This window comes from Rhamphochromis sp. 'chilingali', assembly GCF_963969265.1.
Source record: "Rhamphochromis sp. 'chilingali' genome assembly, chromosome: 8".
NCBI classification, from domain to species: Eukaryota; Metazoa; Chordata; class Actinopteri; order Cichliformes; family Cichlidae; genus Rhamphochromis; species Rhamphochromis sp. 'chilingali'.
The window spans coordinates 22587676-22615358 of NC_137935.1; the positions used below are offsets into that span (position 1 = coordinate 22587676).

The 27683-nt window shown below is 39.4% G+C and overlaps 1 protein-coding gene across 3 annotated transcripts in view; it reads right to left on the reverse strand.

Annotated features, from left to right (window-relative positions):
- Positions 1 to 26873, reverse strand: part of dync2h1 (dynein cytoplasmic 2 heavy chain 1) — a 141849-nt gene extending 114976 nt beyond the window's left edge. For 2 of the 3 annotated variants that reach the window (XM_080889713.1, XM_080889711.1), the window contains exons 1-38: positions 26534 to 26813; positions 25703 to 25906; positions 24953 to 25126; positions 24684 to 24822; positions 24352 to 24470; positions 23870 to 24014; positions 23351 to 23496; positions 22847 to 22933; positions 22077 to 22211; positions 20519 to 20632; positions 20305 to 20416; positions 19721 to 19845; positions 18255 to 18430; positions 17790 to 17985; positions 16613 to 16708; positions 16209 to 16370; positions 15968 to 16066; positions 15559 to 15698; positions 15040 to 15268; positions 14202 to 14329; positions 13587 to 13702; positions 13150 to 13277; positions 12716 to 12865; positions 12398 to 12603; positions 12050 to 12205; positions 11814 to 11928; positions 10923 to 11093; positions 10225 to 10383; positions 7696 to 7769; positions 7338 to 7487; positions 6804 to 6936; positions 6593 to 6710; positions 6306 to 6418; positions 5995 to 6108; positions 5736 to 5877; positions 1795 to 2000; positions 664 to 846; positions 266 to 448 (exon numbers count right to left, since the gene is read on the reverse strand). In XM_080889713.1, the coding sequence (XP_080745839.1) occupies positions 266 to 448; positions 664 to 846; positions 1795 to 2000; positions 5736 to 5877; positions 5995 to 6108; positions 6306 to 6418; positions 6593 to 6710; positions 6804 to 6936; positions 7338 to 7487; positions 7696 to 7769; positions 10225 to 10383; positions 10923 to 11093; positions 11814 to 11928; positions 12050 to 12205; positions 12398 to 12603; positions 12716 to 12865; positions 13150 to 13277; positions 13587 to 13702; positions 14202 to 14329; positions 15040 to 15268; positions 15559 to 15698; positions 15968 to 16066; positions 16209 to 16370; positions 16613 to 16708; positions 17790 to 17985; positions 18255 to 18430; positions 19721 to 19845; positions 20305 to 20416; positions 20519 to 20632; positions 22077 to 22211; positions 22847 to 22933; positions 23351 to 23496; positions 23870 to 24014; positions 24352 to 24470; positions 24684 to 24822; positions 24953 to 25126; positions 25703 to 25885 (5322 nt within the window). In that variant the 5' untranslated portion in view covers positions 25886 to 25906; positions 26534 to 26813. Of the gene's footprint in view, positions 1 to 265; positions 449 to 663; positions 847 to 1794; positions 2001 to 5735; positions 5878 to 5994; positions 6109 to 6305; positions 6419 to 6592; positions 6711 to 6803; positions 6937 to 7337; positions 7488 to 7695; positions 7770 to 10224; positions 10384 to 10922; positions 11094 to 11813; positions 11929 to 12049; positions 12206 to 12397; positions 12604 to 12715; positions 12866 to 13149; positions 13278 to 13586; positions 13703 to 14201; positions 14330 to 15039; positions 15269 to 15558; positions 15699 to 15967; positions 16067 to 16208; positions 16371 to 16612; positions 16709 to 17789; positions 17986 to 18254; positions 18431 to 19720; positions 19846 to 20304; positions 20417 to 20518; positions 20633 to 22076; positions 22212 to 22846; positions 22934 to 23350; positions 23497 to 23869; positions 24015 to 24351; positions 24471 to 24683; positions 24823 to 24952; positions 25127 to 25702; positions 25907 to 26533; positions 26814 to 26837 lie in introns of those variants that run through there. The other variant, XM_080889712.1, reaches the window with a different exon arrangement.
- Positions 26874 to 27683: the final 810 nt, after the last annotated feature.

The following is a 27683-nucleotide window of genomic DNA, read 5'->3' on the forward strand; positions in this document are numbered from 1 at the left end:
ATTACCGGTATGATTTTTTAAAACTGGCATTAGTAAAGTTTAAGCAGTTCCTTCTTGAATTATGACAAATCCAGTTTTTACGCCATATATGAAAACATAAATAATTTACTGTGGGACTGATTTGACTGAAAGACAGTTAAAAAAAATAGAAAAAATAATTGTATATCATGAGAAAGTGTCATCAATTACTGAGGTGGGCTTGAGAAATCAGAATGACCTGGTGTTCAGCATTATTGTTTTTGTCTGCATTTGTTTATTTTCTGACCTCCTTCCCTAGCAGATCGGATGTGTTCTTATGGTGTTTGAGAGAGTCTTGAATGGCCTGAATCTGCATGGAAACTGCAGACAGTACTGCTTCCTCTAAACGGTTAAACTCGTCAAAGCAGCCCCATGCTCCACACTTCACCAACCCCACAAAGATCCGTCCCATTGACTTCACATCGATACCCTGGAAAACAGACCAAAAAAAAAGCAGTCGTTGTCATTTGTACTCAATTTGCAATCCTACTTTGTTTGTGCATGTGTGTGGACTAATCAAAAGGTTAGTGTATGTGTGTGTCTACTACTGCACATATGTGATTCATGGATATATTGTATCCACGTCTTTAGTTGTAGCTTTCGCTTTGTATATATTTTTTGCTTTTCACAGAAGCATCTATACACCTCGTCACAGTTGAACACCAGCACTTGACGTCCAAACAGCCCTCCTAAGGCTTTGACGGACTCAGTCTTGCCTGTGCCGGCTGGCCCATAAGGATTCCCCCCAAGCCCCATCTTCATTGCCTGGGTCAGAGTCAGGTAGCATTTATCAGTCAGTGGAGTGTGCACCAGCTTAGCCACATTCCCCTGGGAGGCAGTAAGAGATAAGATTAAAGATTAAAATTAGGAATAAAGACAGCAAAGGAAAGTGATGGTGGCCAGACAGCATCAGAGATATGGGTGAAGGGACACGATGGAGACTGAAACAAACTTGTCAAAAAAATAAAGGAAATGAATGGAAAAGGATAGACGTGACAAATGAATGATGGACGGGCAAAGAAAAGAAAAGTAAACGGGAGTCTGGATGTGGTTGTAAAAAACTGTAGAGTGGAAATGCAAGAAGGCACTGTATTACACGTGCTCCTTATCCCTGCATAAACAGTGCCCCCCAAAGGTAAAAAAAAATAGGTTCAAATACATTGATTAACACCTACACAACAGCTCCCATAAGCGGGATACTGCAGCCTGCCACACTGCAAAAACTGTTTAACAATAGCTTGTGATAAAGCTGATCCAGCCCCCAAACTCCTGCCTATAGTGTAATTATTACTGATATAAACTGGGATTAAGAAAATGCATGTTCTCCTAATACTACCTTACCTGGGTCATACTGAAAGTAGCTACAGAATGAACAAAATGTTATAGGGCTTCACCTGAATATTAAACCCTCGGCTAGATTTAGATATTTGGTTTCCTTTTTTTGGTTGTTACACATGAATATAATAATTTTTGTTATGGTTATAAAATTAGACATGATGTCAGTCATTTATCATCTGTAAAAATAGACTAATACAGATGGCACAACTTGCTGTTGAAAATGTCTGCTGCTTTCCTCCCTTGCAAGTCAATGTGCTGTAAAATGAATGCTAAGAAAGCAGATTTAATTTCCTGTGGTTTAATATTCTTAATTAGAAAAACAAAATGTCAAGTAAAGATTAACTGGAGTGCAGGAAACATCACTGAATGTTTTGGTTTGTTCCATTTGTGTAATTGAAAAGAGGAACGCATATACAACACGTTTGCACTATATCACACCTGGTATTCATAGGTATAGCTGAATTGTGCATCCACCATATGTATGTGGCAGCATTGGTCCGGCCCCATATAGAACCGAAGCTGCTTCTTCCAGGCCCAGGCGTCAGTAGTGGTAACTCCTGCCTGGTTAAGTTGCTTCACCACACTGATGTTGTGGATAATATCCAGGATCAAGGCCTTCAGCTTCAATTGCAGGACACTAGACTCTGTACAAGGAGACATGCATAAATTTTAGGGTGTCAGAACCTGTAAAAGTACACAAATAACACATTTCTGACATAAAAGAGCATTGTATCTGTAAATGCAGGGTGCTGGATTTAACCAGGCCAGGAAATAGTTAATATTTGTTACAATAGTGTATTGAATTTGAATAAACCACAGTGTAGAACTGAGAAATTCTGAAATGAACAATATGATTTTTTTCAGTATGACTCAGGCAACACATTTAAACATTAAAAACAGTGCTGCATTACCTCTTTAGTTCATCACTGTTCAAGTTTTATGGAACTGATTAGACCAGCAGCTGTAACCCTGAATTTTACATTCTTGCTTGATATGGGATTTCTCTCTCTTTCTTTTGGTAAAGCGGTGATCATTCCAAACAGGTGTCAGTTCTTGACTTCAGGGGATTGTAATTTGTATTAAAAAATAGCATTTGAGCTTATATAACAGAAATAAGCAAGGCCTTCTCCCCAAAAAGACATTGCTGGAAAGCAGTAAATGTTCTTTTAAAGGCCAAAGAAACCACATACATGTCATTCAGTATTAAAAGGGCCTCTCAGTATGGGCAAGTTGCCCGTGCCCTGTGCACTAATGCGCATTGATACCATCGAGGATGCTGGCTTTTGTACTGTGTGCTTACAACAAGTGAGTGATGGCCTTTCTGTTTAGCCTGGAGGATTTCTAAGAGTTTTAAAATTTGACCTGTCAGACCACAGGAATATTTTCTGCTTTCCCTCAGTCCGAACAAAGGCCCAGAGAGAGCACTGGTGCTTCTGGGTCTGTTTATATGTGTATTTTTTTTGCCTAGCAACCCCCCAAAATCAATTATGGCTACACTCCTTTTTACCACTTCAAGCCACCTTTTAGGCATCTTTTATAGTCTTGTTGACATGTATGCATCAATAGTGTCAGCCTAGCTAGAGATGCATACAAATTACTTCAGCAAATGTATGCCAAATGTATCCTGCCAAATGTATCCTGCCAAATGTATCCTGTCTTGCCTCACCAACAAATGGCTCCTCACTTCCTGTGGAGTTTATGAGGCGATCGTGGCTGAAGAGTTGGGAGTTCACCTTGTAATCGGAAGGTTTCCGGTTCGAGCCCCGGCTTGGACAGTCTCAGTTGCTGTGTCCTTGGGCAAGACACTTCACCCGTTGCCTACTGGTGGTGGTCAGAGGGCCCGGTGGCGCCAGTGTCCGGCAGCCTCGCCTCTGTCAGCGCGCCCCAGGGTGGCTGTGGCTACAATGTAGCTTGCCATCACCAGTGTGTGAATGTGTGTGTGAATGGGTGGATGACTGGTTGTGTAAAGCACTTTGGGGTCCTTAGGGACTAGAAAAGCGCTATACAAATACAGGCCATTTACCATTTATGGACATTTTAGGCAGACTGGGTAATTAGATTGTCTTTCTTGCCATTACTTTTGCTGCTTTAATCAGTCCCAGCACTTTATAACCACTTGAGACAAACTGGTGTTAAAAGAAAGCACATCACATAGGGATTTTACCCTTTTTAACCCCTTTTCACAACGGTGTCCTGCATCCATCATTTCCTCTCAAAATGAATCATAAACGAGCAAAAGTAAGACATTATTAGTTAAGTTAAAACTAATAAGCGACACGACCACTCAAAATAGTCCAAAATGAGCCTTTGCAGCCTTTACACTGGTTTAGTCATAATAACCTTTTCAGCTATCAAAAGCCCCCAATTTGATACAGCTTGTCATTTTCAGTAGAAAACAAAATGAAAACTTCCCCCGGCACCATCCTGACACAAGAAGTGAATTACGTACTCCAAAGCCGCCTTTTTTTTCTTTAACAGCTAAAAGAAACAGCACTTGCAATATTACAGTACATCACCACCTAGGCGTGTCAGTCCTATCTAATGAAATCTCTAAGAAACATTGCCATATATTTTGGTTTTTTACACAGAAGCCAGTAATTTAATAATGTATTATCATGGAAATAACTGCTACAGGCATAAATGGAAAAGGTGTGCATGTAAGAATATAATATTTCCATATAATATAATCCAGTGCTGTACTAAAATAAAAGGTATTCTACAACTTTGTGAAAAAGTCTAAAAGCAAATTTAGCCCACACGCTGAAGTTAAGCATGAAGAAAATGACAGAAGAGATTTGGAATTTGACCATTTCCCAGAACGCCAATGTCCTGTGAAATGTCGGTACTGTTGGCGCTTTCATCTCATGAATGAGTAACTTGTTTAAATCTAAAAGTAAAGCAGATTTGAGTTCTGAGGCAAAAGTCGGCTGTTATGCTTTATGCAGCCATATATTCATCCCCGGGTCATTAAATTCGCCTGTCAGATATGTTGCCTACAGATTTAAAGCGTACTACTGCCCCTTTGCAGCTTCCTAGGAGACTATGAGTGATACACTCATTTGGAATTAATTTCCCACTCATCTCATAATCCCAACAGATTCAACCAAGCCTGAGATTTGGATCAGTATCTGATGTAGATTAAGTACACATATTAAGTAGCAATTGTTTATCTGGACTCTCACAGAAAGGTCAAAAACTAAAATAAGGGTTGTGAAATTTGCTGTAGAAATAACCACAGAGAGAGAGAGAAAAATCACACATCAAGTGTGGGGCAAAGACGTGAATATTTTAAGACCTCTTGGGGAAAAAACATTGTGTAGTTCCTGTTTATCACAACTTCTTCTGTCTTTCTGTGCATTACCCTTATGTCAGAGATCGTAACCAGTCAATATTGGCAATTCTAATTGCCAATATGGCCACTAGGGGTCATAGGACTCCACTCAAGTAGCCCTGCTATTATATATCAGTTATATTGTATCACTTTATATATAATGTTAAAGCTAGCATCTACGTTTAGCTGAATACTTGGATTAGAGGAAGAAAAACTGTAGAAACACTAGTGAACACAGTGACATGGTGATTACTGTTGCCTCAAAGCCGAACAGTAAGATGGTCCTGGATCTGGCCAGGGCCTTTCTGTGTGGAGTTTGCTTGTTCTCCTCGTGTCTGTGTGGGTTCTGTCCAGATACTATGGCTTCCTCAAGCACTCCAAAGACAGGCATGTTAGTAGGGTTAGGTTAGTTGGTGATTGGCTTTAATATGCTTCAGATGTGAATGACAGTGTGAATGGTTGTCGGTCTCTATGTGTTAGCCCTGTGACAGACTGGCAACCTGTCCAGCATGTACCCAACCTCTCGCCCTGTGTCAGCTGGGATAGGAGATGAAGTCAGAGATGCAAGGCTGAGACTGTTTTGGACATGAGCAAAAGAGAGGTAGTGGATATGTTGGGCAAAGGACGTTGAAGACAGCTACCAGGCAAAAAGAAAAGAGGAAGTCCACATAAAAGGTTCAGGCATGAAGTAAAGGAGGGCCTGCAGAGGGTTTGTGTGACAGAAGAAGATACTACGGATAGAGTGAGAGTAAGATGACTTGTTATGGCCATCCCTAAAGGGAGGAGTGGAAATAAGAAGAAGAAGAAAGAAACTGGCTGGTTGTAATAATCACAGATTTGATGTTTATTCATTAATGTTGGTTATAAATTGCTTTTAACTGTAAGTTTTTTTAATCCTTGTATGCACACACTAAGCTAAACGTATATGTTAAATAAAATCCATATCACGTGTGCAGAATTTCATGCCGTCCAGGGAAACGTTACACCTGTCTGAATGGGCACACATACTTTATCTTCCCCGATGCTTAAACACAAATGTGTTCCCTACCTGTGTTATCAGAGCTGGTGTCCACTGTGGTATAGACTTCTAATTTGCTGTTAAGCTCCAACTCCAACTGATGCAAATTTTGTTCTTTTATAGCTCTTTCCACATCTTCAGTAAATTGGATTTGCTCAGCCAGACACAGGATCTACACGAAAAAATGCAACATTGTTTAATGCTGGGGAGAAAAAAAACGTATTTTCTTTTACATCACAAGCTTTAAAGAATATTTTTAAAAAGCAGTTGTATAAATGAGTGTGTGCACCTGTGATGGATAACGAGAGGGGTCCACTTCCCCTTTCTTTGCTGCTGACACACATTCATACAGCAAGTGCTTTAGGGTCTCCTTCATTTCCACAGACAGCTCACTTAACCACACCTAGAAACGAAGGAAAACTGTTTATGCAGAACCACAAAGGAAGGTTCAAAGAAAAAGCATATAAAACGTTTAAAATGAATACACATTTGTGTTGCTTTGAATACATTTTTAAAAAGGATAAACATACTACAAGTACCTCCTTAGACCTCCAACAATGATAATACTATTTATCCATTTATATACATTCATAGCTTTACCTCCACAAGGCTGTAAATGTGTACAATATTTCTGAGTGGCACAATTTCTCCCTCCAAAGAACACATGGCGACAATGTGCTGGCATTGCTCATCAAACACAACACTGTGGATGCCTGCAAAGGGAATATATATGCAGACTACCTTCACTATCCAATACAACCGTTATGATTCAAACAATATGAACAAATATAACAAAAGGGGGAAAACAGGCAGAAGACAGAGCGACAGCAGATAAATGCAAACGATCATCAGCAACAACAGAATGTAAGAACACACATGTCTCTGACCTGCAAAGAGTTTTTTTAGGTGTGACTGGATGACACTAGGGTTGGTTGCCTGCCCAAGAATTTCTAACAGATCATCATCCCCAATGAAATAGAACCGTGGGAAGGCAGACCGTTTCTCCTGTGATGCAGACACAAAACCACATTTAGGTAGTGGTGATATTTGAAACCCATGTGAAAGAAAGCAAATGTCTTCTCACACGTGCGTATTCACCTCCAGGAACTCATTGAGTGACTTTTGGCAGCGCTGTAGTTGGTCCAGTATGGTGACGAGGGAGTTTCTGATGCCAGCCCTCGAACTCAGAGAAACAACTCTGTTGTCTCTCTGGATGTCTGACATTATAGACCTAAGACACGGAGCGAGAAGATGTTCAGTTATGCCAGTTTCTATTTGTCAGCAAAAGAGAAGCCACATGTAGTTTATGGTATATTATCACATGTAGTATATAGTGGTTTTCTAATCTTACTGAACACTCAAAGTGCGTCAGACTACAAGCCACATTTAACCACACAGTCAAATAGTGTTTTATTCTATACATTGCAAACATGGAGGTCTTTCAACTGTCAGAGGAAGCTAGACTACCCAAAGAAAACTCATGCACTCGTAGTGAGTGCGCACATTCAAACACCAGAAGGAAAGGTCCAAATCAGGAACGTTCTTGCTGTGAAGTATCAGTGTTAGCCACCATTGTGCCTAAATGGGCAAACGCTTCATTTGTGTTATTACACAGAGCTGCACACACTGTACCTGAAGTCTTCATCAACTCGTTTGAAGCGAGCTTCCTCTCGGGGCAATGCTCCTCGTCCAAAAATGGGCTCCAAATAAACCCAGCGCCTCTGGATGGCATTCAGACTGAGCAGATACTCATCCAAGTCGGACAGACGAACTTCCCACAGACTGACCTGGATATACGTGGAGTAAATACTCAAACCTTTGTCACAGTTTCTTCATTAGGGATTAAATGTTAATATATAAATGAACCAAATTTGTTTTTTAAAAACTGCATGTACCAATACAAGCTGAGAAAGGTATGTGAAAAGTACTTTTTCCATACATAAAAAAAATTAAGCACTTAAAGTTTATTCATAGATTTAAAGACCTTGACCTGACCTTGTCCTGGAAGCTGCGGTAATAAGGGGAATCTTTTAGCGACTGCAGCAGACAGCGATTATCTCCCACCTAGATAGACAGAGAAATGGTGAAAACGTAATACCTAATACATAAGATGTCATTTAGGCATTTAGTGTCAACTATGTCTCCCTAACAATTGAGTCAAGTATGCTCTTTTATTTGAACTGCCTGACATAACATTTCACTGATGTACTGAAACAACATTTGCATGTAAATATGGACAGCAACATTTAAAGAAGCAAGTACTAATTATATAAAAAAAATTTTTTTTAAAACAATAACACTGTTTCACAATCAGACACAATGGGTTCTATCTTGGTAAGCCTCTACAAACCTTATGTATGGGTCATTCTAAAGCAGGGGTCTCAAACTTTCGGCCCGGGGGCCACTTGTGGCCCACGTCACTCCTACTTGACGTGAAGAAATGTAATGCAATTACATATTGAACTTTTTTTGTAGGCATGATTTGTTTGTTGCTGAATGCAATGTTGAAATAAGTTCTTTAAAAAGCAAAAAATGATTTAATATGAAAACAATATGAGCAGAGAGTACAAACATGTTGAGGGATTGGCTGTGTTGGTTCAGTGAGAGAGTTATTTGTAAAGAAAACAATTTTCACTAGAAGTCAAAAACTAATGTGTACACTTACGTCTGCATTTTTATTTTGTTAAATACAAACAAAATTAGAGTAGAAGTGCTGCCACGCGTTTGATCAGAAAGACAGTAACAATTTGTTTATTTGATAGTTCAAAGTAGTAGCAGTTGAAAGGCCTCAGTTAAGAGTGAGGAAAAAAAATTACGTTCACATTTGCAGATTTGTCTTGTTATACAATATTTGACATTTAAAGAAAACTAGCAAAACACTATATTTCTGGAAATATTTGTGGGTGTTTTTGTGTTTGTTTGTTTGTTTTTGTATTACTTGAACACTAAAGTGGACCTCCAATGAGATGACAGTGCCAGCAGTGGCCCACAGCCCATTTTGGTTTGAGACCCCTGTTCTAAAGAGTTCATTGGATTCAAGTGTGGCACTGATGCAACAAGTCAGCTTGTGAAATTTCTACCCTTGTAAATATTTCACAATAAGTGGCATTACTACAAAGTGGAAGTTTCCAGAAACCACTGAAACTCAGCCACAAAGTGTCAGAGTGCCAAGTGCTGAGGTGCATAGTTCGTAAAAGTCGCCCTCACTCTGTTGACTCAGTAAGTCGACCAGACCGCCTCTGGCATTAAGATCAGCACAAAAACTGAGTTTGCTGAGATGAGGTTTCCATAGCTGAGAAGCTCCTGTACTGTATGTGTAGGCAGTCTTGTACTTTTGTCCATATGTGGTATATTCAGGGCTCATGTTCAGATACATTTGTGTTCAAGAAGTATCTTAAACCACGTTAGCCTAAATCACTAAAAGCAATACTTTAGTACAAAAAAAGTGTATAATTGCAGCAAATCCCTTTGTGGCTCTTTTTCTTATTCAATTTCCTCTGATAAATTAAACTAGAGGAAAGAAGCAGCAATCTTGTGCCACCCTATCCAAGGATATAATGAAGCTCAATTATATCTAGAGGCCATCGCAGATTCAATAGTCAACAATATAGAACATCTAAAACAATCCAATCTAGACAGGCAAAAGATTAACTACAGCAGGACAAATGTAAAGCAAGATGAGGATGAATGAGCGCAGCAGATAACTGAAGCTGTTTCTCAAAAAGGGATGCAAGTGCCAAGATTTGCCTGTTTGTCCCTCTGGAGTCATTAAACAGAAAAATCTCATTAGCCACTTGAATGTTCAAAATGTCTAAAGTTTCCTATTTGGCCATCATTTCCATCTTAGCAAACAAGTGCTTCTTTAGTGAATTTCAACAAGTGGATACATTTCAGGGGTTTTAATCTCGATTTGTATTCTTTTTACTATAAGTAAGTAGCTAATTTCTAGCTTATTTCTCTGAACTATCTCAAGCACTGTGCTGCCCAGCAATTTCTTATAGGCTAACTGCACCTGATCTAACTACATTAGATCTCTGTGTTCAACCTTCTCCTAGTTTAGTTCACAATAAATGAACTGCAATTTATACAGTACCTTTTTACACTCGCATTTTTAATGTAACACCTGCAAACCTAGATGGAGGCATCAAATGGTACTGATGATTCAGGATCTTGCCTAAAGGCACTTAAATTTAGCGTTGCAGGAACTGAGGATCGAAACATGGACCTTCTGAATAGCAGACAACCTGCTTTCAATTCTGGGTCACCATATACAACATGATTTTTGAGGGCCATAAAAGAGAACCAGACAACCAGGGAGGGGTGCAAGGTCCATCCAGGAGATGTGACTATTTTTCATAAAATGATTTATGGTCAACTCTAACCAATTAAAAAAAAACTCAATTTACTTTCCTAGTCAAACTTCAGAGATTCAGTGTGGCATTGTGAACCAAATCTGCATTTTATATTTGTACACAACAGCTGACTTGATGTCTTTTTTTTATGTGTGCTCCACATCTACCTGGTTGACAATATCCTTCCAGTCCTTGATGAGGGTGAGAGTGCGCCCACTGCTGTCTGTGTACTCAGTGAGGGTGAAGGTAGCTGCAGCTCCCCACAAATCCAGCTCCCTCAGAGCTTCTCTGATCGTCACCTCCGCCTGAGCACGACTGTTCAGATCCTATATCAATGTGCACCACATGCACACACAAAAAACACACGCCTCTGCATCAGTCATATTGGGTTTTGCGTCTGGACCGCCCGTTTGCCTCATTACATTTCCAACACATCACTGAAATCTGCCAACATGCCAACTTTTTCTAAAAAACCTGGAAGACTAACATTTCTCAGCTTCGAGTCATGATGTACTGACTTTTTCACTTCCATTTCTGTGTTTGTGCGTGCACCGTGTGAGAGGTTGCTTTAATACCCTCAGGATTTCAAACAGGTTTGATTTTCTTGCGATTTTCTTGATCGGGAGCTGGTCGTGAGGTGTTAATCGCTTCTCGTTACCCCATGTATACTACATGTTGCACGACACATGATTAAGGCGAAACTCGGGCCAATCCAAATATACAAATGCAGGCCAAAGCAGCTTTATAGATATCAGTTACGATCTTTATCATGCCATTACTGAAAATTACTGAGTTCTGATTCCCTAAAGATTAGGGCGCTAAAAAAGACATTTATATACAATTTCAAAAGTATGTTTGTACAGACCTTGAGCTCCATTGCTTTCTCTATGATGGTATTTGCCACAGCAAGAAGATCACTAAAGGTAAGTCTCTCTAAAGTCATCCCTCTTGGGAGGCCTAGTAAACGGAACATGTCCAACCAGTGGTCCTGAGACAGGTGGTCCCCACGTACATACTTCAGCACTGGAATCATGTTCTAGATATTGAGACAAAAAGAAAAGGAAACAAAAACAAAAAACAAGAAAACAAAACAAGATTTGTAATTAGATCACTTATAAAGTCAGATTAAAAATTTCCCTCACAGCCGTGTAGATTCAAATGAGACGTCACAGCCCCCGAGGGAACATCCCACCTTTGCTGGGATTCCCGCTCGGGGGTGGCATGGTGGTACGACAGGGCAGCACTTACTGTTCCCTGATTTCAATTCCACCATCAGGCCGGGGCTTTCTGTGTGGAGTTTGCATGTTCACCCCTCATTTGCGTGGGTTCTCTCCGGGTATTCTGGCTTTCTCCCACAGTCCAAAGACATGCAGTTAGTGGGGATAGGTTAAATGGAAACTCTAAACTGCCCATAGGTGTGAATGTGAGTGGGAATGGTTGTCTGTGTCTATGTGTTAGTCCTGCAACAGACTGGCGACCTGTCCAGGGTGTACCCTGCCTCAAAAAGGAGAAACGAGGAGAAAGGATGGAACTGTGTACATTTTTAAGTCATGTTTCCACTTAAACAAACTGTATATGAAAATGTAGCCGCTAATTGCTGTGACATTTTCTGAGTAAACTCCAACAAGAACCAGAATAAGTTTTCTGGATATCTGACTCAGCCAAAGCATACACACATATTTCAGATAAGAAGACTTGAATTGAATACGAAAAGAAGGCAGCGACATATTATTACTTGAACTGTACTAGTATATACCTTGTATTTGTCGACTTCCCCTTGTAGTTTAACAGACATCACAGTGGGTTGCTCTAGTTTTCTTAGTCTTTCTTGCCAAGTAAACAAAAACTCCTCAAATACATATGTTTTACTCCTGTAAATTAAAAGAAAAAACACACACAATTACATGACTAAACACATAGTACTGATTAAAAACATAATCAGTACTCTACGTAAAAGTTTAGATATGAGCCCTAAACATGACCCCCCTCTACCTGAATGATATCCAGTCTTCCTGGGCCTTCTCTGAGAACCCTTGGTGCCACTCCTCATACAGACCCCACATTTGGCTGCATTCCTCCATGTCTCTTTTTGTCTCTTCGGCCACAGAGAAAGACGGAGTCTCCAGATTGAAATAGGCACAGTCTTCACTGAGGAGAGCACAGGAGAGTCAGACTTTTGGCCGTAATTGAACTAAATGCGATCTCTTCACACCAGAGTCATAACTGAAAATGATCTTGTACAAGTTTTTCATGTGGCACACGATAAAGGAAATAAAAATCCCAAATACTTTAAACATTCTAAATCTCTTAGTGAATAAACCTGAATGAAAATAAACGTACAGCAGCTTAGTGCGCACAAGCTCTAGCTCCTCAAACTCTTGCTGTTTGTCCCTGATTGTCTGAAGACATACAAGCAGGGCAGCATGATCACCAGTCTCAAGCATCTCATCTTTAGGTTTTAGCTGGTCCCAGCGTGCCTTAAACCGCTCCAGATCTGCCCTGTAAACATCGATACGACTGGCTGCATAACTTCGCATCACCTCCACCTAAGAGAGTACCATGCATGAAAAAGAAGGAGTCATTCTGAGGAAAATAGGATCTGAAAAACCAGTTGGAGCAATAAGCTGATCTAAGTGTGTCTGTATGAGTATATGTCACCTGGTCTTTGACCATTAGCTGGTGGCTCTCCATGACAAGCTCCAGCTTGTCCCACTTGGCCCTGAGTGAAGAGAGAGAGTCCAGCCCAGCTCCAGCCACCGCACGTAGCAAGCGGTTCTTCTCCTCAGCAAATTGGAACTGAGGTAGAATCTGTGTATAGACATGAAGCACAGTTTGTTTCAAATGACATGGTTAAATTTTAGACGGTTCCTTGTGGACTTATAGGACCAATGCTATAAATCAATCAGAAATATGACGAGACATACTGTAAAATGCATTAAGGAAGACAAAGCTTTTATTTCTTTGACAGGGAGCAAAATGTTTTACTAGGTGTATGAAAGTTAACCTTGAATTCTAAAATTACCCACAAACAAGGAAGGAAGAAATTTACAAAAAACCCTAACGAGCTGGGTTTAGGAGTGCTTGTGTCTTACTTCAGGTTTGCGGGCAAGTATCTGGTTATATTTGGCACTAGCCGCACCAATTTCCTCCATACTCTCTGGTCGAGTGGACAAGGCGTCCATTGATTCTGTCACAAAAGTTTCTATTGCTTGTGTGTGGCCTGCAAGCAAGAAGGAAGAGAATATACTTTCAAAAAAGGAAAACAGAAAAGGAAAGGGAAAGTGAGAGCAAAGGGGATATCTTAGAGCTGAAGAAATGGAAAACAAATTTTCAAAACACAGACACAAAATTGAGAAAGAGAAATAAAACAATGTTTTTTCATTGGTGAGATACACTTAATGTCTTTTATATAAAAGCATTTATTGATGCAAAGAGAGAAACAAAGTGGGGGCTTGGCTAGAGTGTTTTCGTTCTGCCACAAACATTACATACTGGAAAAAACAAGGAAAATCAAGGTGTCTGTGTTTACCTTGTATAGATTTCCTAAGTGAGAGGAGCAGCATGTCAAACAGCCTCTGAATCAGGTCATCTATGGCGGCTTTTACAGGCTCACAGTTGACGGTGATACAGTCCACTTTCTCCTGACTGACAAAGAACGGAGGCCAGTGACAGAAATGCAGTTGTTAAGTGTTACATTTGTGGTGTAAGTTCACTTTTAACTGCACAAACTGTACCCAATAAAGAAATATAATAAGTAAAACTATAAATGGATAAAGCAGGTCACTGACTCAGACAGTGAGACAAATTCTTAGTAGAGAACAGAACATAATGCCTTGGGCTTTTCTGGAGTGCATCATTTTCTAAAAGTTATGAATTTGATGTGTGATCTTTGCTGGTATGATTAAACAAACCTTCCCAAGCTGTTACAGAGAAAAACACTTCAGAGGACTCGGTTAACAATTAACTTGTAACAAACAAAATCACTTAAGATATCAAAACAATCTGTGAATGACCTAGTTATATAAACAGTATATAACAATACAGTCTATACACTTTTTGCAATGTTTACTGTCCTTATGTGTAAGCATAAATATCATTTTCATTTCACCAGGTTTAATTACATTAGTTAATACGTGATGTGTACCTGGGTAAACGTTCTGACTCTTTTCCCTTGGCTTTCAGGGCTTTGAAATTTCTTTCCCAGTCCTGCACAGAACTCAAATGCTTCTCGATCAACTTCTCTAAATCAGTCTGTCCCAACACCACCCACTCCTGCACTCACGCACACACACACACGCACACAGGATCACAGTGAGGCGGGGTGCAGTGCATATTTCCTATTTTTAAAGGTGTCTATGTTAAAGGTGACAGTAACGATATCATCCATCAAGACATAGATGACTAAATAAAAAGAGAAGTAAAGAGAAGATGAGATAAAAGAGAAGTCTGGTGCGGGCGGAGGGCTTCCCCCTGCAATTTATACATGCATGATCGCAGACTAAAGGGAAAAGACAATAAACTGTTCTGTCATGGTAGTATGCAGGGGAACACAGCAGTGAAACAACAGCGCTTCAGTACAAAAAAAAAAAAAAAAGAGAACCATGACTGATCCAGGTTTCATTCTTTCAAAGACAGCAATACAGTTATTCCTCAGTGCAGTGCTTCAGTGAGAAACTTGTGACAAGTGTTTCATTATTTTAAATATACGTACATATATAAAATGGTACGCTGCTGAAAGAAACTAAAATCAAGTCAGAACCATGATGATGATAATACTAAAGATTTAAGTGCTGAGCCAAATAACTGATCGGAAGTTATTAAATCTCGAGTCCGAATTTGACCAGCCTCAAATCCGGTCCAGGTGTCAAAGAGTTACACAACATGCAAATTTTCTTTTTTGTACATAAAACACTATACAGAGGCTCTCTTAAAGGAAAGTTAATAACAAATCACTCTCAGAGTAATTATAAAAGTCAAAACACCTTGAACTTGTGTTGTATAGCTTCCAGGCGACTAAAGAGGTCCTCAGCCTTGCTGAAAATTGTGAGGAACCCAGACGCATTCCTGTCAATCATGATGTTGAAGATGAGCTCCTCCCCCTGGGTGCTGACCCCTCGGAACTGGTTTGGGATCGAGATGAAACGCTTCATTTCTCTAAAATAGCGTGCACGCACCTCCTCAAATGGTGGCGAGAACTGTAAGCGGCCCTGCCTGTTAACAAGAACAGGATTAAAACGATTCCATGGTTTACTCTTAAATCCACATTAATCGATGATACCCTTTTAGAAGAAAGAGGAAGTGATAGAGAGGTAGAGAAAACTGTTGATATGACCAAGGGTGAGAAGTGAGAGGTGTGGGGAAAAGTCAGTAGTTGCTGTTATTGACAAGAGAAGTTGAAAATGCAGATGCAGAGAAAATGCAGAGAAGGGAAAAAAGATGACAAGAGTTAGAGGGCAGAGAGAGAAAGCAAAACCTGGACAAGTGAAATTTTGGGCACTGACTTGAAAGTGAGATCAATGTGTATTTCTGGCAAGTTCTTGTTCAGTGCTTCCAGCCCAGTCTGATACTGGTGTTCAAGAGCTTTGTACAGCTGATGGTTCCAGTGCTGACGCCATGCCCGCATGTCATCAGACCTGAAGCCCTACAGACACAAACGCACACACACACACTTTTTATTTCCTATACAAAAAAGATTTTAACTATTTATCCAGAATGATTTATCCTGAAATAAGAATGTTTTCATGCTGAAAACATGGAGACATATTTACTTCCGTATTTTAATTTTTTTTATTTACTATTATAGCCAAATCAACGCAACTATTTGTAAAAAAATATTTTATGCACAAAATAAAAATCCTATTAGGCAAAACATCTGCGACACATTCCATCCAAGACATCTCCAGTCAATACCTGAGCCTCCAGAGTGGCAAAACCAGCACGAAGCTCCTGAAGACCATCCTTCCATCGCTGCTGATGTCTCAGTAGGTCAACATTCATCAGTGTCACGACCTAAAAAATGTACCCACAGATACGGAGAAGAACAAAGAGAATAGTAAGACTTTTGCTGCTTATTCCAATTTGAGTGGGGAAGTGTTGTTGCAAAGAACTGTACTAAAGGCCAAAAATTTAAATACTGTGTCTCTGCTAGCACCTTCTCAATGAAGTCAGTGTGCCATTTTCGTAACTTCCTGTTTTCGGTGGAGAGTTTTTCAGCAGCAGCCTGCAGCTTGCCAATGTAGACTTCTAACTCTTTGGGGTTGTCCCAGGTGATCTGCAGCTTACTTCCTGTTTTCTTTGACTGAGAACGAGGATTCTTACAAAGACAAGCAGACCGATTATCTCCACGTCAAGACACAAAATTGATGGCAGGCAAATTTTCAAGGTGAACAAAGTTCACCATATATATATATATATATATATATATATGTATATATATATATATATATATATAAGGTACTGGCAACTCATCAACTTTGACTCTTATAACATTACACATAGAAAAGAGAATAAATACAATTAGTATTATAAAACAATACTTTCAAATGTGTGCTGTACCTTAATGACATGCTCAAAGGCCAGGGCAAGATTTAACATCATAGGTCTCTGAGAGGGAATCATCTGCTGGTCAATGGTGTTGTAGAAATGAGCAACCTATGAAAACGGTAATATGTAACAGTACGAGCATAAAAAAAGCAATAGATATTCATAAAGATATACACAGATATACCCTGGCTACTATGTTAGGAATACATGTTCAACTGCTCTTTAACAAAAATATCTAATCAGCCAATCACATGGCACCAACTCAATGAATTTAGTCTAAGTCTGAATCTGAGCGTTTCAGAAACTGCTGATCTGCTGGGATTTTCCTTCACAACCATCTCTAGGGTTTACAGAGACTGGTCTAAAAGAGAGAAAACACCAGCAAGCAAACTAAAAAGACCTTGTCAGACTAATTCAGGAAGGCAACAGGAACTCAAATAACTATTTGTTACCACCAAGGTATGCAGAAGAGTATCTCTGAACACAAATCACACCAAACCTTATTGCTATATTGGGCTTTACTAACAGAAGAGCATTCTGCATGCCATTCCTGTCAGGTAGTAGCAGGAAATTGAAACTAAAATTCTCATGGGTTCAACAAGACTGGACAATAGAAGATTAGAAAAAGCATTCCCTGGTCTGATGAATCTCAATTTCTGCTGCAACATCCAGATGACAGAGTCAGTATTTGGTGTAAACAACATGAAAACATGGCTCTATCCTGCTTTATATCAGTGGTTCAGGCCGGTGGTGCTGGTGTAGTGGTGTGATGGTCTGAAGGATATGTTCTTGCCACACTTAGGCTCCATATTAAATACTGATCATCATTTAAATGCCATAGCCGGTTCTGCCGGAGGTTTTTTCCTATTAAAAGGGAATTCTTCCTTCCCACTGTCACCAAAGTGCTTGCTCATTTGGGGTCACCTGACCTGATTGTTGTGGGGGTTTTTTACCTTACAACATAAAGTGCCTTGAGGCAACTGCTGTTGTGATTAGGCACTTTATAAACTGTACTCAAATGGCCTCCACGATTACCAGATCTCAATCCAACAGAGCACCTTTTTTGGGCAATGGGCAAACCCAGGATGTAACTCAGGACTTCCTGCACGTAACAACTGAAGTGGCAACTGAATGTATATAAATAAATTAGGAAAGAAAAAATATTGCATGTCTTAGCTTCCGCTCTCACCTGTTTTAGGACAATGGCTTGTCTGTAGAATTTATCTGCAGTATTAGCAGCCAGTTGTATCTTGGCTGGGATGGAAAAGCCCAGGGCAGAGAGCTGCCTGACCTCCCTGAGCAGACTGACTAGTCTGTCTGAGTACTGAATCTTGAGTCTGCCATCATCATGGTCCAGCTCCATCACACGGTTACTGGCCTGAAGACTATACAGGGTGTGAGAATAGAGAAGTGCAAAATGTAACATCCATTCAAGCCAATATTCGTTCCACTCTGGGTATTTTAAATGATTAAATAAAAAATACAAAAAAACAGCATACAATTGCAAAAGGATTTAATAACATTGTAGAATTGCATGCCTCTTTCAAACTTGTATATTAATGACCAACATACTCTTCTGTGATGCTTCAACTGAAGTTCTTCTTTACACTTTCATTTCTAGGATTTTGTAACCTAAGGTCAAAATATTACAGACCTGATCCCTGACTTTGGGTCAGTCAGCTCAGAAAGTATATCTCTTGACCAGTCCTCAAACTGCTCTTGTTCATAGGCCCTCAGAATCTCCAGCAGGTCATCACAGAAATGCAGGAACCCTTTGAACCCAGAGAGATCTGAAAGCAGAGCCTCAGCTAGGCGGACAGAGTCTTCCACCTATTGTAAGAATGAAAGACATGAAAATAAAATACATTTTCTTTTGACTGTCACAGAAATTATTTTGTATTTGACATATTAGAAACAAAAAAAAACTGCAAATGTAACAGTTGTTTTATAGCACTGTACAAAAGTCTTGAGCACTCTACATTTATTTATATCTTGCTTTCAAGAATGAGACTGTCTCAAAATGTTTTAAAGTGGTCTTGAGCAATTGTTCTTCAGACTTTCTGAAGTTTTTCCAAAGTTTTTCTTTAAAGATTAGCTGCTTTTTCACTCATTTTCAGTCCACTCCTTGTACCTGACCATTTTCAAAGTTTTTTTTACGTTTTTAAGCTCCTAACACTGACCTATGACTTATTCCAGCATAAAAAAGGCACCTAACTAAATATATAAGCCAGCATTGTGTCTACATATGGGAGAAAACTTTATTTGCTATCTTTGGGCATTTTGAGGAAACTGGGCAATTTGAGGACTTGAATATTTTAGGAAATTCAAGAAGTTGAGGCCTAAAATTATCTACAGCACATCAACAGTATCTGAAAGCCTTGTCTTTAACAAATACGAAAAAATCCAGCAAAGAGCTGACACAGGAACTGAGATATGCATCTGGACTATCAAATGACCCAAATGACTTCTGAAGGCTCATCAGAAACGGTTTCAGTGAAAGGGTGGCTGTCAAAAGGGGAACAGGAAGAAACAGCCGAAATATGCCTCATTACACAAAATTAGACTGAAAATCAGTGGCAGGTCTTATGGAGCAATTAATCCAAATTTGAAAATGCTGCTTCACATTGCTTTTCATTGTCATCAGTATGTAAGGAGGAGGCCAGGAGGTAGATATAGCAGTAAGTGTCTACAGTAATCTGTAAAAAAACAGTGGAGGCAGCATTTCATCCAGCGAGGTTGAAAATTTTGATTGAACTATGAATGCAGAAAAGTAAATGAACAAGAAATTGTTCATCATTAAAGCAAAAGTAAGTGGTACATCACCAGCTTAAACACAGTACCTCATGTAAATCTTACATTTTGTTGGCATTTACAGTGTAGGGCCATAAAAGTTCCAGTAGCAATAATTTTTGACATTAATGTCGTGTCATAACAATAAAGTTGACAGAGTTTTTTTTAATGTCAGGTAAATCTATGAGCTGCCGCTGACAGTCTGGGTTGCTGTGGAGAAGCCTGGGTTTGGTGCTATTTGGCCAGTAAGGTAGGGTTAGGAGAGGTGTGCTCACATGTTGGTGCCATACTCTACATCGCCATTCTGGCAGCTGTAAATGAACCAGTCACCTTGTGTAGGAGCTGCCGCACCCAAACTATTTTGTTGACCACCTCAGGGAGGTTTCGGCCAATAAGGGGGCCAGACTTGTCACCAGGACTTCCATGGCAGCGTGTCTCAAAGTCAGTTTTCAGACCTGAGAAAACCAAAAGAGAAGAGGGGGGGTCAGAAATCAGAAGTGACAATTTATTACCACCTAGTTTCCCAAAAGAGAGAAGACATATTAGACATATTATTTAACATATAACACTGAACTAATACCAGCATTCCTAGACACTCACCATACTGCTCTCAGGACATTCACTCTAACATCTATAGAATTTTATTGCTCTATTCAAACAAAATCATTTCTAAATTTCTTTCTCCCAGCCTTACACAATAAAATCAGCTGTTATGGACAATAACATTGTTAAAACAACATTAATTCAGCATTCACTGTCACATAAATATACAGCATGCATAAACAGGATTTATTCAAGGTGTTTGTATTATCCTCCAGTGTTTAGACAAATCACTGTAAAGTCAAAAACTGAGAAAAATATGTATGTATGTATGTATGTATGTATGTATGTATGTGTGTGTGTGTACTATGTACCCTTGTTGTCGTCTAGTAATCTCGCCAGTAGGGTCTCTCTCTCTGACTGCAGTTCTTTGCGGATGGTGGGACGTCTTATAAGCTCCTTATGTTTCAGAAATACCTGTAATAGCTGGGAAATAAATACACACTCAGGCAAATCCAGTAAGTTAACTCATCAGCACACACCCACACAATATTTCACAATCTGAGCTGAAGTGTGATGTTTCACTACCTGTTGTGGGTTGTCCTGTACATCAGCTATATAGCTCTTCAGTCTGCCAGCAACCTCCTGCTCTGATGGAGCCATTAGACGCTCAAACTGAGCCACTGCTGCTCTCCAAAGAGGCTATAAAAGCACAAAAAAATCAGAGTAAGCACTGATTGCTATTATTAATCCTTTGCACTTCATGATCACTGATGATGATCATTCCTTCTCTATCTATTCCTGTCACTGTAATTTCCTTCATTGATCAGCTTCTCAAAGTACTCTTTTCATCTTCTTAACACACTCCTGTCACTTTTAAATACATTCACAGCTCCATCTTTAACCATCCTAACCTGCTGCACATCCTTTCAAGCCAATCTAATCTTCCTTAGCACCCAGCCTTACATACAATTCACTATAAGCTTTTTCATTTACCTGTCTACTATTCTTCTTCTTCTTGACAATCCCAATTTTTCTAGGATCTCTACTTCCTGTGGAAGCTGAGAAAAGCCCATCTCCCACCATCCATTCTCACCACCTTCTACAGAGGGACTATTGAGAGCGTCCTGAGCAGCTGCATCACTGTCTAGTATGATAACTGCACAAAATTGGATCGCACTACCCTACAACGGATAGTGAGAACAGCTGAAAAGATCATTGGAGCCTCTCTTCCCTCCATCACAGACACTTATCGTAACCGCTGCATCTGCAACGCCACCGGCATTGTGGAGGACCCCACACACCCGTCACATACACTTTTCACCCTGCTGCCTTTTGGCAACAGGTACCGTAGCATTCAGGCCCTCACTGCCAGACTGCGAAACCGTTTCTTCCCCCAGGTCGTCAGACTCCTGAACACTCAGTGACTGGACTGACACATACACACATACCTTCATACACATCACTACCAATCACTTATCTGCAGAATCTCATACACACACGCACACCTTCATGAACCAAGTGACTTTTTGCACAATACTTAATCTTTTGCACATTTCTATTGCACTGTTGTGTCTGCACTGTTTTGTGTCTGTATCATCCTGTTCTGTTGGGTGTTGGACTGTCTTTGTTTGTTTTTTTGTTTTGTTTTTTCAATTTATGCACATTGCACTTTATGTAATCCTCTGTTGATTGTCTGTTATATGTCATATGTAGCACCAGGGTCTTGGAGGAACGTTGTCTCGTTTCACTGTGTATTGTACCACTGCACATGGCTGGAATGACAATAAAGCCACTTGACTTGACTTTTGTTGGACAACCTCTTTCTTTGAATACTTTCCTGTGCTTCCTCATTCCACCACCTAGTGTCTTTATCTTCCTTCTTTGGTTCTGAACACACTAAATATCTTCCTGGAATTTGGTTTCTATCACCAGTTCAGCTGTACTTTCCCAGCCATCTGGTAGCACGTCTCTGCCACACAGAGCCTATTCAGTGGTAAATGTGGTTTAAACTGTGATTCTTCAGAAGTGATAAATACCAATGATTCACTTGAACTGCTACCACTCGGTCTACCACAATCCACAACAGTTGCATATAGATGACAGAAACAAGATACACAGACACGTGAAGTTCTTTATATCGAACCTCTGTATAAGGGTTGTAATGCAGAGGGTTGAGCCCAGAGAATGGTTCGAAAACACGCTCTACAGTCAGAGCCTGTTGCTTCGCTCCTGGTAGCAAACACAGCAGCTTCTCATGAACCACACGTAGAGTCACAACCTGGAAAACATAAACAGAAAAGTGTACAGTGTGCACATCAGTGTCCAATATCCATTCTCACAAGAGTCAACAATATGACTTGTGACTTCTTAGTGTAGAGTAACAAACATCCATGTTCCATCCATGGAAAACAGGGCAGATAAAATATAGTTGTCAGAAAAAAAGAAGAGGAAATAGTGGCTACATGTGTTTCAATTAATAAAACCTTTCTGAAATTAAAAACAAAAATAATCAAATACTCTATTTAATAACAGGTCTTCTTTATAAGAGACTGACAACTTATGAAATGACAAAACTTAGGCCTGAATGTATTTTAACAAGAGCTCCAAAACAATTTTTTTCTATTTATCTATTTATTTTAAGGGCCAATCTCTTTTACTGGTCTTATATTACACTTTTTTGTGTTCTGTTCTTCAGTAGAAAACATGCGAGGGAAAATTCCACCTAAATGTGACGTCTAAAAAAGTAGCAAGAAGGAAACTGATTATTAAAAGTGTGTCTGTAAGTTTCATTTAATCGCTGTATTCAAAGCAAACAACAAAGAGGTTGTGCAAGAACAAGCAAAACAAAACAAAAATTCTGCCTGTTCTCGTTAAAGTAAACAAGAAGTGTTCTGGAACAGAGCCACAGTTTACTTCATTCAATCTGTTTGCGAGGCACTGCAGGGTTTCCGGGGAGTGTTTGTTTCCCTTCCAGGGGTGGGGGGCATGTCTCTTCCACACCTGAGGAAAAAATAACAAAAATAATTTAACAGGTTTCCGGGACTGAACACAAATCATCTTCATCTGGCTTTTAATTCACAAAATGAAGAAACAGTATCTGTCAAATTTTACACACTATTTCCAGCTTGAAGAAAATATATTTCTTACACCATACAGTACATTTGGAGAGTATTCACAGCGCTTCACTTGTTCCATTTTTTGTCACGTTACATCATTATTTTAAACTTGATTAAGTTCAGTTTTCACCAGAAGATTTCACAGACAACACCCCATAATGACAAAGTGAAAAAGGTTTCTGTGAAATTTTAGCTGATTTATTAAAAATGTGTAACGTGACAAAATGTAGAACAAGTGAAGCCCTGTGAATATTTTCCAAATGCACTGTTATTTTTTCTCATTTTCTGAAGCTTCCCATACCTGTCCAGTTAAATGCTCACAGGCTACAACCCACTGTTCACAGATGGCAAAACCCGTTCTCAGGTTCTCTCTCACTAATACAAATGGTTCCTCAAAGATTTTAAGACCACTCAGCTTCCTCTGGACAAATCTCCCCAGGGCCCCGCCTTGTACAGGTAGATATAAAGAAATGCAAAAAGAAGATTAAGAATACAGTTGCTACATGCATATGCATATTAAAAAAAAACCAACAATTTAAAAAAGATTTCACAGGCACATAACAGGTATATTTGGCAACATATTATCCAAAACCCAGAGACCTCGATAGTACGTCACTGCAATCTAAAGCATGTAAGCATTTTATTTTTAGCATAAAGTACGTAATTGCAGTGCGTAGCAAGTACAAAAAAGGACATTTGTTTCAGTTCCCAAAATATGGCCAATTATTACTTTGTAATATAAGGAGTAAGTAAGTACTGTCATTGGCAAATATTTTCTCTCATTTCCCCTTTTTGGTTTGTGTGTGTCTGAGAGTCCTACCGATGACATCCATGAGGCGGACCATGCGTGTCTCTGGGTAAGGGTCGTAATCAGTCTGCCTCCAAATGTCATCCAGAGCGTCCCTGCTCTGTTCCACCAGATCCATAACATCAGACATAGACAGGCTATCGAGACCATCGTATTCCTGGTGGCAACACAAAGAGATCAGTGATCATTTTTAGTTTCCTCCCGGTGTGTTAACAGCTATGTAATAGTAACAAATTACTGTTGAAAACAGCACTTATACAGTGCTAAGCTTTAAAGATTTTAAATGTCTAAATTTGTCATATTGTAAATAACATTGCTTTACCAGCTTATTTATAGAATTATTGCTTAGTACAGTAACAGAATACAGTTCTCATCTCATAGTTTAATTACCTTCCCCCCTTTGTACAAAAACTATATTTAGCATCATATAAATGTATTCATTTTTATTTGTATTCATTTTTTAAATGAGTAAGTCTTGATACATGCATTCATACCTTTTGTATTGGTTTGAAGTGCTCAGTGAAATGTTGAGATCTTTCTCTCAAACTACTCTTCTCTGCAGACTCTGAGAGATCTGCCCAGTACTGGAACTCATCGCTGGGAGTCAGGATGCCTGCAGAGTGTAAGAAATATGATGTACAATGTCTAAAAGTCATAACGTAATCAGTGATATACAAAATGATATACACATACTCGCAAGACGTTTTACCACTCATTATGCATATGATTACATCGCTCCAAAATCCAACAATTTAAAAAACTACCATAACCATTCATTAACACCCTTTCTGCTAAAATATACTCTGCAAACAATATGTGCGCATACCCAAGACATCTTCCTCTGTGCAACCCTTCTTGGCAGAAGGTTGTGTCCCAGACTGGCGAACTACTGAACCCAGACCCAGCTCCAGCTCACTCAGGAGGCCAGCCAGTTTAGGGTCAAATGCAGAACGCCAACGCTCATCCTTGAGAGAACAAAAGGAAAGTTAAAAAAAAACAAAAAGAAAAAAAAAACTTTCTTTCTTAGTCTAACTACAGATAATGATTTTTCATGTAACATATCTGGAACCTCTCAATGCACAGGGACAGACTCACCTTTAGCAGTACAGGTGCGAAAACCTGTCTGACAGCCTGATAGAGGGTGTTAATGGGAGACTCCAGCATGGATGAAACCAGAAGGCTGTGATGAAGGTTATCTTCTGTGATCACTGTGGGACGCAGCTTGAAGAACACCAGCACATTCTCTCTAGTCTCCCCCACAGCTTCAATCTGTGTCAAAGGATGGAGTTGTTGTTGTTTTTTATTAAAAAGGCACTAAACCGTCAAGTCAACACATGGAAGGTAACTGTACAGAACGTCAAATAACATTTTGTTATTTGCCCCTCCAATTAGCACCTCTGTGTGAGAGACCACAGTTCAGAGCCAGAAAAAGGTGCCCACCCTAGGTTGGAAATTAGTTTCTGCCTCAAGTGGAGAAGTTCAAGTATATCGGATGTTGTTCACAAGTGAGGGGAGAGTGGAGCAGGACACTGACAGGCAGACTAATCAAACCATCTAGAGAGGGATGTCTAACATCTCTACTTCTGCTGCCTCTTTGATGAACACCCAGATAAGTTGGAGAAAGTGAATCATGTATAAAAAAAAACAAACCCAAATCAATTTCTTTGTTAAGTTGATATTTAGAGATATAAATATTAATTGCATTAATATATTTATTGATAATTCATTTTTAAATATGGATTAGATTGAAAGATGTTATAGATTTAAACACTGCATCAGTTCAACAATTATCGATGTGTAATGTGACCCTTTTAATAACTTTTTTTTTTTTTAAAGAAAACTTACCTTATTTGATAAGCGAAGGTCATTGTCATGTCTGCTGACAGATAAGACAAATTCATTTCCATCATCTAAGAAGTTATTGAGCTCTGGGCTGTCAGTCAGTGATGATGATGGCTTTAATCCATAGAAGTTTCCAGTTGTGGTCAGAATAAACTTCTTGCGGACATCATCTGAACCATGTGGCATCTTTCTGCTGGAACTAAAATACTGGCAGCAAGAAAGCAAAGACATCCAAATGTAGGGATAAATAATTGTAAAGGAATGCGTCTTTAAAGAGTAAACACAATTGTATTGCTTATCAAGCATAGATCTTGAGACTAAATAAAAAAATAACAATAATTAAAAGTAACCATAACGAGCGGCTTTGATATACATGGTTATTCAGGATAATCTCGCCTTTTTGCTGTTTTATCCAGCAAGAAATATGCCTTAATATCAAATACTATCAAACTAAATTTCTATTTGAACAGCCTACCGTTGGTAAACCCACGAAACCTTTTACATTCACTGGTTCAGTGTCCAGCTAGAGGTTATTGGGTAGTATTTAGAGTCGCTGAACTGACCCAGTGCTGACATCCCTGCTAAATTAGTAGCTGTTTTTGCGCTGAAACATCGTTAGCACATCAAACCACTAGCTTTTTTCGTTTTGTTTAAAATCAGATTTATGCCTGGAAAGCAGCAGTACCAGGTTGTGGCAAAGGAATGGCCACGGGCAGAGTAAACCATCAGCTAATAGCTAACACTAGCCTTGCCTGTGTAGATTAAAGTGCAGTGCATCAGTTCGCTGGCTCACTTTCGGCGCACAGTCAAGCTACAGAATATCTGGTTTCATACCGTTATGTCTCGAAAAGAAACCAAACTCCGAAAGCTTCTGAATGCTTAATCCATGGTTTGAAGTTTTAGCAAAATTGCCCCTCTCAGTTTGTAAGGGAGTTCGTCAATGCTAGTGTCGTTGCCAGGTAACAACGACGAGATTTTGTTTCACGTGACACAGCTATTCCTACGTAGTTTTTATGCGGCATTTACGTATGCGGCCACATTAAATTAAATGTTTGTTTTGCTTTGTTTTACCACATAGAAATGTTAGAATGCAATAGTATTTATTGCCTTGTTACTTTAATAGTAGAGTAGTATATACTTGCGATTCGGCTACTGTTTCAACGGCGACATTCCGGAAGCTACGCAAGCAGATTTAGATTTTCAAACTAAAAGATCTTATCAATCCGTGAAGCGAACTGAGCGAAACCGCGAGGGCAGAAAAAGTGTAGGTTTTATATTAGCATTAGGAAATGGTCAGGTAGCCTACTGTGAGCCAGTGTGAGTTGCTGAGGTAAGAAACCTTAAATAAGCATGCTTCTGTGTAAGAATAATGTTGCAAAGGATTCAAAACAATAATGACGCGTTTGTTTATCTTATTTAGTAAAGAAAGTGGGACATTGTAGACGTTAGGTGTATGCTGCCCCCCCCCTCCACGTTTGCTGTGTGCTTTCATTTTCACACAATTTAATTTAAGAACAATGTAAGTAAGCTGTGTTAACTGAATCAGTATTGTTTTATCTAATGTGGTTAGCTTCTTCTTTAAGACAAAGATTCCCTGCCAGACATAAATTACTCATCCTAGACTGACCATTTTCGGTCTTGGATAAGGAACTCATACTTGTAAACATGGCAAAAACCACTTCACAAATAGGGATTCCCTTCTGTAAGTAGTTTAGTTTCTTTCACTGACTCTGCGTTGATTCATTTGGCACACACTGTGCTCATATCGCGTTGCGCATTTACATCATGAATGAAGATATTGTTATATATGAAAGTAAGTATGTTACAAAATTGCAAACTTATCTTTAATGCTGAGAAGCTAGTAACACTGACAATCAAATCTGTGGTCACACATTTCTCAAATCACTGTCTAAAGCAATCTTTTCCGTTATACGAGTTCAAGTCAATTTTGTGTTCAGTCTTCAATCACTCAGTTACTAATACA